This window comes from Ipomoea nil, unplaced genomic scaffold (assembly GCF_001879475.1).
Source record: "Ipomoea nil cultivar Tokyo-kokei standard unplaced genomic scaffold, Asagao_1.1 scaffold0805, whole genome shotgun sequence".
Classification (NCBI taxonomy): domain Eukaryota; kingdom Viridiplantae; phylum Streptophyta; class Magnoliopsida; order Solanales; family Convolvulaceae; genus Ipomoea; species Ipomoea nil.
In genome coordinates, this window is record NW_017617233.1 from 1,872,229 (window position 1) to 1,882,647 (window position 10,419).

The 10,419-nt window shown below is 36.4% G+C and overlaps 2 protein-coding genes and 1 non-coding gene across 3 annotated transcripts; all 3 read right to left on the reverse strand.

The window, feature by feature from the left end:
- Positions 1–134: 134 nt before the first annotated feature.
- TRNAH-AUG lies at positions 135–206 on the reverse strand. Its single transcript has one exon. It is a non-coding gene; the product is annotated as a tRNA-His (tRNA).
- Positions 207–996: 790 nt separating this feature from the next.
- Positions 997–1,695, reverse strand: LOC109177653 (heavy metal-associated isoprenylated plant protein 2-like). The gene is made up of 2 exons (XM_019327067.1): positions 1,463–1,695; positions 997–1,347 (listed from the first exon to the last, which is right to left on the reverse strand). The coding sequence occupies exons 1-2, from the start codon at positions 1,545–1,547 to the stop codon at positions 1,019–1,021; spliced, it is 414 nt and encodes a 137-aa protein (XP_019182612.1). The 5' UTR covers positions 1,548–1,695; the 3' UTR covers positions 997–1,018.
- Positions 1,696–2,118: 423 nt separating this feature from the next.
- On the reverse strand, positions 2,119–2,931 carry LOC109177563. Its single transcript, XM_019326950.1, has one exon. It carries the CDS (start codon positions 2,929–2,931, stop codon positions 2,119–2,121), a length of 813 nt encoding a protein of 270 aa, XP_019182495.1.
- Between the last annotated feature and the right edge of the window lie 7,488 nt (positions 2,932–10,419).

The following is a 10,419-nucleotide window of genomic DNA, read 5'->3' on the forward strand; positions in this document are numbered from 1 at the left end:
ATATCTTGAAACCCAATTGAAAAGAAGAGGAGATAAGGGAAGGATAAGCCTAGATGGCACTATTCTTCTCTTGTACAACCCTCGGCCACTTTTTCTTCCTCTAGCAAGCATTAGCATAAAAACACATGAATGCATGTGGCTGCTGGGATTCGAGCCCAGGTCTCCACGGCCATAACGTGGAATTCTTACCACTAAACTACAGCCACTTGTTGAATAGTTTCTCACGATTTTATAATAAAAGCTATACTTTGTAAAGTTTTGAAGAGCCTACCTAGCATGTAAAGTTGCCTATAAAAGCTACATTTTGAAACTTTGAACCTTTTTGCAATGAATTTTGATTAATGATCAAAGTCTAAGCCCTCAACCTTCAAACAAGAAGGATTTGACTACTTGAAACTCGTATGGTGAAATCTTTGGGGATGATAAGGTTTATTTAATTTCAACAAATAAAGTTTATCTTCTTTATAATCAAAGCAATTTATTGTAAAAAATGCCTATGTTTGCGAGAATGACATGTTTCAGGAGCTTGGACCGACTGGCCTGAGAAGACAACGTAGGCAATGAAAAGACGATTTTACCCCTAAAATTGACATATAAATAACACTGAGGTGACGTAAGGACCAATGATGGAAAGATTTTGATAGTCAAGTGTCAAATTTGTCCAAATTAAAAGACAACGACTAAATATAGAAAATTACTATAGTCAGATGACCTTTGTTGGAATTATCTCTATTTTTATATATATGATGTTCAACATACACGCCCTTCATATATGCGAGCATGTTACTTTTTTGAGGAGCCACACACAATATATGGATCGTAATTTCTTTTTTTTTTTTTGGAAAAAAAATTGAGTGAGGAGGATATTAGAACTCATGACTTTTAAATCTATAGTTTTTCTAAATGTTATATCAAATGTTGTGAGGAGATGCTAATAGTTTGAAATTGATAAATATATAAATACTAAATTTGTTTTCCAATATAATAATCCAACCTTTTAAACAAAAAAAAAATAAAGTCACAATATATTACATAGTGGGGTGGAATCTTGTGGTTGGGTTACATGTTCAAGTGGAGGATAATAGAGTGGTGGTGGAGGAAAATATATATAACCCGGATATATTTGCTCATCGCCATTCTTCTTTTCTTCAGCCTTCTTTCCTTCCGGCTTCTTCTCTCCGGCTTTTTTCGGGGCATCTTGTTTTGGAGGAGCCGGCGGAGGCCCAATACTCACCACCTCCATAAATTTGCCAGTCTTTTTTATTTTCACAATTATCTCATAAGGATCACAACTTCCTGTTACACTCAAACTCCCTTTTGCTTCATCAATCTCAATTTTATCAACCCCTACTTACCACAATTAAACACAAATAAAGAAAATTGAGAGTATTATAACAGGAATTAAAGAGGCCAGCCAGGCCGGTGAAAATTATTGAGTATAATACGTACTATATATATATACCTTCAACTCCAGAGACAGCCTTGAGGAGCTTCTTCTTGCATTTCTCACATGAAATATCAACCTTCAATACAGTCTTCTGCACCATTATTACAAATAATGAACTCGATCGATCGATAAAACCACTGCTTTGATGATATGATAGATCTTTTTTGAAGTTTCAATTCTTCTGATCTATCTAGGATTTATCTGGAAATAACAAGCTAAGCTGGCGGCCAAGAATATATATAATTGAATGGTTCCAAGTTTTGACATTTAATTTGCATCTACCAAACATGCATATATATATAATCCTCTACCTGCATCTCTCCTTAAAAATCAACGACTAACAAAAATAAAATTCTTTGGGTTGTTCGCCGCCCTCTCCTAGTTTTCCTAACATAGTTTGCCTTTTCCTTATTGTCTTGTTTGATGTAAGCAAACACTATGCTTTTATCATTATTTTAATATTTCCTGGTCTTCAATTTTTTTTTAATTAGTCTTTAAAAAACACTAAAAATCAATAAGTCAACTGTTCATTTTCAACACCTTAGGCTAGTCCAAGTTTTTTTTTTTTTAAAAATCTGGTATGAGTTTCTCCTCACAAAAAATTGAAAAAAAAAAATTAAAAACAGAAATTCATACGAAAAACCTAGCTACTGCGTATTATTCAAGCTTGGCTATGAAGGAATATTACACGCAGTCAATGTGTATGTCTCTTCCCGATGGAACTTTATCTGTTTAGCAATGAAGGCCTCAATGGCTCGCTGGAACTCCTCATTGGTCAGTTCATCAACTGTTTCCTCCTTAGCGTCGTCTGGATTTGAAAGTCTCCGGAAATTTCGTTTCTCCGTTGGCGCCAACTCCTCATTGGTAAGTTCATCAACCGTTTCCGCCCTAGCATCGTCTGGATTTGAAGGTGTCTGGTAATTTTCTATCTCCGCCGTTGGCGGGGACTCCGATTCAACTGCATCTTTCGAATTCTCTGCTTGAATTCTCACCGGAGAAGCTTCCTGTTCCGAACAGCATTTTACATCTGTAACCGCCGTTTCGATCTCTCTGTCGCTTTCGCGATTAGCGATCACTTCGGAAATTGTCTGTTTGTCCTGGAACACGATCTCGTCCGGCACCGGTACCGGAGCGAAAATCTCGGATAATTTCCCGCAATGGACGCTGCTCTCCGTGAGTGATTTGCAGAGTTTAGTCTCGTCGTCGTCATTGGAGGTAGTGTTCGGATATACTAGCCTGGAATTGAGCAGCAGAGTGACGACGATGAAGTTGCTGACGATGAAAATAAAGAGCGGACTGATCATCATCGTCACTACCTGCCGGAAATAGTAGCCGGAGATTTTGAGTGCAGAAGGCAAGCGAGCAGATGTCCACGAGAGAAAAACAAGGCCGAAGCAGAGCTCCATAACGCGGAAGAGCTTTACGACATTTTTGAATTTATCGAACTTCAGGTACCATTTTTCGTCTAAATTGGAAAGCTCCATTTTAACTACTGAATATTCCTCTAGATCAGAATTATTTCTTTTCTGGAAAGTGGAAACCAAGACCACTTCGAATAAGTTAAAGAACAATCATAGTATATATATATATTAGCTGAAGAAACATGTGACCTGGAAATTAAGACAACTAAAATGAGTAATGGTATATTTTCTGAATCCAAATTGGTCAGATATTTGACTTGAAAATCGTAAGGTTTCAAGTTCAACTCTACCTGAGAGCTATCTAATGGTTTTCTTAGTTTAAACCAGTCATGGACAATATATATTTATTTACTTCCTTGTAGTCCTTCACTAACTATGATCACAAAATCGATTTGCGCTATTTCTGGTAACTCAAAATATATTCTTTAATAAAATCTTAATAGTAGCTAAAATTATATTTGACTTCCCCGGCAACTTAAAATTTGTATATATACACACGCCGTTATCCTTTGTTTCATTTAATAAAATGCTATAAATTGCATGGTTCATAAATTGCATTAATGTGTTGTCGACTTGTCGTACGTAGTTTCTTTGTTATTGGTATCGTTCATCGCAGGTCTCATAATTGTAGCCTTGCAGGTCAGTGTGTACGGAGTGATCAAACCAAATCTTACTCACTATTCTTTCAAAACTTCAATGCTTCAATCTGCCAAACTGAATGTACGATTTGTATTTAATGTAGAGTTTGAACTTGACCAACAATTATTGATGGTTAGAAATACAGATTTTTCAATTTTGACGGACTATATCCTAATTTTATGAACTTGCTTCAAGACCTATACAGATGTAAATCGAGCGAATCTAATTTCAAGGTTGATAGGGTAAGAAATGTGGAGTAAATCATTCACCTACGACATGAACCAGAAAAACAACAATTAGCATTCAGAATGTAATTCCTAATGTTTGTATGGATGGATTAGCAAAAGAATGACAAATTTTGACAATGTTTGGTAAACAACTTAATAGCTAATTTTTAATTTATTTGATCAATTTTAACTATTTGATCAAGTAAAATCGTCTAAGTAGTTGGTAAATAGTTTTTTTTTCCCTTAAATTATTGATGCTAATAAATTGAAAATGAAAAGGCTAGTTGGAGGGAATAATTTTTTTATATCAATTTTGATTACATTTTCTTTTTAAAAATCTAATTTACTCTTAATAGTTATTAGTTATTGTGACATTTATGTTTATTTAATTTTTGTTCATATTTATATTTTTAGTGTTGAATTACTATTAAATTTAAATATACTTCATTAAATAAAATAACAAACTCGATCATTCTTCCAAAAGGCTGAATCCCAACCCTAAGGGCTTCACACCCCGACCCGACAGAGTATTTGGGAGGATGTAAATCATGATAACTCAACTGAACATGAACCATAGAGGCTAGACATGTGCTCACTGCGCACAAGGAACCCCCCTCACTTTGAGAGGTTGTTCCCACACTGCCAAAACAATTAGTACAATCAACTACTGTTATTAGTTATAAAAAATAAAAAAATAAAAAAAAAACTACTGTTATTGACTATCTACTAATACAATTAACTATTAATTAACAAGTAATTATTATAAAAATTGTGGTTAATTAAATTAGCTACAGCTTTTCAAAAAAAAAAAAAATTAGCTACAGCCGTTGAGTGAGAATGAGGGCCGTGGTACTGGTTCCGTGGCTGGGTGCCACCGGCTCAGAAACTAAATTAATCACATGGCCTTGCCTGATCCGAGCACTGAAACCCACTGCATGTAATTATTTTTGAATTCAAGTGTTCAACCAACCATCTGACCTCTCCGGCTCTCCCCATGTACCCACTTGTGCTCATGAGATTAGAGCAACTAATTAAAATTATTAATTAGATTACATTTTAACAATGTGTAATTTAAGTATAAATAATAATAATTAACAATTATAATTTTAAGAATGATAATAAATATAGAAATAATTATAATATGGTTTATGTAAATTGGCGGATCCACAAAAAAACTTGAAAAAAAAATTTAATTAATAAAAAAAAGTTTTTGAGATTGAGTGGGATAGTGAATGATAACCTGGATGCTTGGGCCCACAAAAATTTGGAGTAAAAACGTCATCAATGAGGTTGATTTGAGTTTGTATTCAAGGTTTCATAATTGTGAACCCAAGTCAAAGTTATATCTTTTTTTTTATGCATGAATTATGGGCATCATATTCTTTTATTATTATTATTATTATTTAGTTACCATAGTGGTTTAAAAAAAATAAAAAGAGTTACCTCTAATGGTTCTTCGAGTATTAGCGATTTACCAATTGTGATCATCCGAATTTTAAATGATTTCCAATGGCCTTTCATGTTTTAAAAAGTAACCGTCTGTGGTCCTTTTAGGACGTCTCGTGGTCATTTTAAACTCGGATTTTTTAAAAATTAGGACCACATGTGGTTATTTTTTAAAATATGGAAGACCATTAGAGGCCATTTAAACTTGTATGACCACAGCTGGTAAATCGCTAATACTATGAGGACCTTTGGAAGTATTAACTCCAATAAAAAAAATTTATTAATATCATGGAAAAAACAGTTTGAAGTCAATCATATTAACTATTTGAGAAGGATCGGATTTGTTTACAAAGGTGGTATTTAAATAACCCAAGAAATTAAAGCTAGCGGAAACTATCCAGTAATATCTCTGAACTACATCACAATTATTCAGTTTAAAGGTAAATCATTTTTTTTTTGTTTTGTTTAAGATAATTTGAAATGTGTAAGTGTACAAATGATACACATTTATACCCTTATTATGTTGGCTATATTATTTGACAAAACTTAAAACTTAACTATTATTTTCTTAGTCTTGATTGGTCCGTATATTTATTCTCAGCAGCCTTCTGGAACAGAGTCAGCCTGGTCCTACAGTAATTTTATCTAACAAAAATCAGTTATGTTGAACAAGTTTTAAGGACTGATTTGAAGTGTATGGTGCTGGTTTTTTTTTTTTTTTTTAAGGAAAAACTTAGGGTGTGTTTGGTTCGCACATGAGAATCAGAATATCAAATACTTGATAATGGTAATGGGTTTTGATAAAAGTATTTAACATGTTTGGTAATAGGGTGGAGTGGGAATGGTTACTAATAGTAGTGCTTGAGAATGAATAAGGGAATGAAACCCTTATTTTATTTGGATATAAATTTTTCAATTGATGGGGTATTCGAAACCCATAGTAGTGTTCTAAAAACCTATAAACCAAACAATAACAATCACTTTCATACTCATTCCTATGTGCAAAACCCATCAACCAAATACACCCTTAATTCATTGAATCAGCGGAAAGAACATTAACAAGAAAAGCACGAGGGAAGTCCAACCACTCCCCGCAATTTGATATAGAAACGACTTCCCGCGCAACAGCATGGGCAGATTCACAGATCGCCTAGCAAAAACAAAAATTACATCGGGAATTTGAGACGCAATTTCCTTAAATTTGCTTAATATCATCTAAAATAAACCCAAAAGACGAAGTAAAAGATTCAGAACATAAAACATGAACAGTAAGCTGAGAATCAGTCTCTACATCAACATTCCCAAGATTCAGTCCTTTAAGCCAACTGAGAGCCTCACGAATACTAAACGCTTCCACCTCCTTTACACCAAACGAGCCGTAGTATTTTACCCCTTTTGCTGCAATGAAAGAGCCATGCTCATCACGTATTACCCACCCCAATCCCATAGCACAGCTACCACTAGTACCGAAAGCGGCATGGTTAGCTTATTTCTAGTCAAGTAAGTTGAAGATTTATTACTATATAAAGGGAGTGTAATAAGTTGGAGATTTATTACTATATGACTGTAGTTGGCTTGACCACCAGACTGAAAGTATCAAAGAAATTTTGCCCAGGTACTTGATTGAACCCTTTTACTACCAGTCTTGCTTTATGTTTTTCAATAGAGTCGTCTGCCTTTCGTTTTGTACAAAAAGACCCACTTACACCCAATAATATTCATACCTACATGTGATGGTACGAGAGACTATGTTTGATTCGAAAGAAGAGAATTAAATTCTTGATCCATGTCCTCACGCATTCTGGGTACTTAACTACCTAAGTGTAATAAATGGGATCAGAAGGACAAACCTGACCCGTTAAAGCTGATGGAGGAGCCTTTAGACTGACTCCGAGTACTCATCACGTGAGTCCGGACGGTGGACTTCACGGACTTTCCCCGAGGTCGACCACGAGGCCTGGCAGCCTGCTGGACAGTGTGATCCGTAGGCTCAGGTTCGGGCAGAGCAGCGAGGTGCTGCTGCGGCGGTACCGTCATTGGAGGGTGCGTTGTAGACCCCGTGAGGCTGCCTAGGAGGGGTAGTGATGATCGCGGCAGGGTAAAATACTGATTCAGCCCACAGAGTGATCTGTACTGGAGGAGATGCCTGAAAATTATTTTTAGTAGCAAAAGGATAGACTGTCTCTTCAAACCTCACATGCATGCCCACATAAATCTTGTTAGTCTATAAGTCCATGCACCTGTACCCCGGAATGACTGAGGATATCCTAAGAAGACACATGGAGAGGAACGTTATGACATTTTTGTGACGATTATATGGTCTGAGATACGGATAGCATAGACACCAAAAGACACGAAGAAAAGAGTAGGAAGGACGGGAGTTTTGCAATTTTAAATGAGGATTGGAGTTATTTAATACAACGGATGACATTTTGTTGATTAAACAAACTGCAGTTTCAAAAGCAAAATCTCAAAATTTATATGGAACAGAGGCACGAGCTAGCATAGCTAAACCCGTTTCAACTATGTGTCTATACTTTCGTTCGACACGACCGTTTTGTTCATGAGTGTAGGCACAAGACTGTCTATGAACAATTCCTAATAGTGGGAATCGAGCATATTTGCCCAATTGACACACTGAACATAAACTAAAATTACAACGAATAGTACGACTAGAGTCACTAACCGAACAAGACTGAAGAATTTGAGTAAGGACACGCTGATGAGGATGACCCAAACGATCATGCCAAACCAAAGTGGAAGCACGAGCAGAGAGAAACGCAGAAGGAGCCGAATTTGGAATAGGCCAAGTGTATAGGCAACCCGAACTACTGCCCCATAGGAGGATTTCTTTGGTGGTGATATCTTTCACAAGAAAAAAAGAAGGATGAAACTCAAAGAATACATTATTATCTGTAGCAAAATATTGAACAGATAATAAAGAGGTAGACAGACCAAGAACATGCAATATATCAGACATCGTAAAAGACCTAGAAGGGGTATCAAAAGTAGCATGACCAACATGACTAATAGACCTAGAAGGGGTATCAAAAGTAGCATGACCAACATGACTAATAGACAAACCCATACCATCACCGACACGTAAAGTGTTATTACCAGTGTACTTCTCCGAGGTAGAAAGGGCAGCTATGTTTGGAGTTGCATGATTTGTAGCTCCAATATCCAGAACCCAAGTATGAAAATTTGACGAGGTTTTAGTTCTCAAACCATCTTGAAACACCAAATTAGCCTGAGAACTCGGAGCCCTTGAATAACGCCAAAAACATTGACTCCCGTGCGATCGAAACCTTTACAAAGTTGACACTATTCATTATAGCACCGAGAACAATTGGCTCCCGTGTGACCGAAACCGTTACAAATTTGACACGGATCATCAAAGCTATATCTACCAGACTACCACGCTGTGACATTTGCGTGATTGAATCAGAATCAACACTGCCGAAAAAAATTTGTGCCGACATGCTGATGTTGCGCCACCTCTAATTTGCATGCGCTGACCTTTGAACGGCGGTTCTGTCGCTTTTGTTATTGTAGCTCTCAGGAAGTTTTAGTTGATTGTAGCATAATTCCAATCTTTGAAAAGCAAATGCAAGCACCGAATTGCGAGAATTGATTGCAGCAGTTTGTTGAGATTAACATTGCACTTGTTTCGTTCAGAACTTCTTGCATGTATATTCATTATTTTGTGTCACAGAGGAGAGCAACACGCCATCCCTTCATCTTGATTGTTTGTTTTTATTTTGTTTTTATTTATTTATTTTTTATGAGAACGATGAAGAAAAAGAGAGGAATTATTGTAAACCCTAGCTAACTGATACAAGATGAGAACGTAATGAATTGTATTGAATAAATTGTTAAATCACAACTGTACAGGAATATATATAAGAGGAATTATAGGAAGACTGGGATTGTGAATTATAATGTGAGTTAAATACAAAAAGTCCTAATACTAAGTCGAGTTAATTCCAGCAATGGTCCTCCGACTATTGTGATTTTCCAAAATTAGTCCTCGTCTTTTAATTTGGACAAAAAAAGACCTTTGACTATTAGATTTGTTCCAACATTGGTCCTTCCGTTAACTTTCCGGTTTGTTAGGTGTTAGTATAGGGGTTAAAATGGTAATTTCCCATGAGTGTTTTCTTCTTCCTAAACGGTAACTCCTATTTGCTCCATTGGTGACGAGATTGAAGGTCGGAAAGGGTTTCTGGTTCGCATATAAGGTACGCATATCACTGCTCTTACGGTCGTTAACAGTGTTTTTGCATTTTTCCCCATGTGTCGCCTGTGGGCACCAGATACTGTCTATTTACCGGTTAACTTGCCTTAGGAGACCAGTATATTTGTGGCTACGTCCACGGGCCAAGGCATCGATCGACTTGGTGAGTTCTGGCCTTCCTCCCCCGGTTCCTGGCAAAGCTCTGATGATTGGGGCAGAAATTTCTATCTCTAACACAGGGGTCAGGCCTAGAATGGTACAACAGTTGCATACAGCCATATAGTGTTTAGGTTCGGATTCGGGTTCAGGTTCGGACTCTGACCCATCTGTTTCCAAAAAGCTTGGTTCTACTGATTCATTCTCGATGGTGGAGGTATTTGGTGTTCGGAAATCACAAGGGGTGCCCATAGGAAATACTTGGCAGCCTAGCTAACTCAAGTGTAATTTGAAAGGGAGGACTGTAGACTCAAAACATTGGATTCAGAGGATGAAATTTTTGAACTTGGAATTGATGAAAGGTATTTTGCTTCATGGGTTTTTGAATGGCCATCCATGTCATATTCTGGTTCAAAAAGAATGTGATAGCTAGAGATGCAGTGATTTCTGGTTTCTGGTTTTTGAATGGACATATTTGTATGTATTAACATCCTCATGTTGGTGAGTATATGTATGTTTTGCTCCTCTCTCTGCGTGTAACACATACATATATTCACCACATGAGGAAGAAGAAAACAATAGGAGAAAATGACTATTTTAGCCCTACACTAACGCTTAATAAACAGAAAGTTAACGGAAGGACTAATGCTGGAACAAATTCAATAGTCAAGGGTCTTTTTTGTCCAAATTAAAAGACGATGACTAATTTTGAAAAATCACAATAGTCAGAGGATTATTGCTGGAATTAACTCTACTAGGCCTAATAAGACGATTTGGGGTAAGGATTAGTCGGGAAAACTCTGTCAACATTGCTGTTGAGCATATATATAATATAAAACATAAATG

Excerpts from the sequence above, each read along its gene's own strand:
- LOC109177653 (XM_019327067.1), bottom strand. The coding sequence starts at position 1,547 with ATGGTGCAGAAGACTGTATTGAAGGTTGATATTTCATGTGAGAAATGC. Across the intron at positions 1,348-1,462 it reads GGCTGTCTCTGGAGTTGAAG|GGGTTGATAAAATTGAGATT; the intron begins GTATATATATAT and ends TGTGGTAAGTAG.
- LOC109177563 (XM_019326950.1), bottom strand. The coding sequence starts at position 2,931 with ATGGAGCTTTCCAATTTAGACGAAAAATGGTACCTGAAGTTCGATAAA.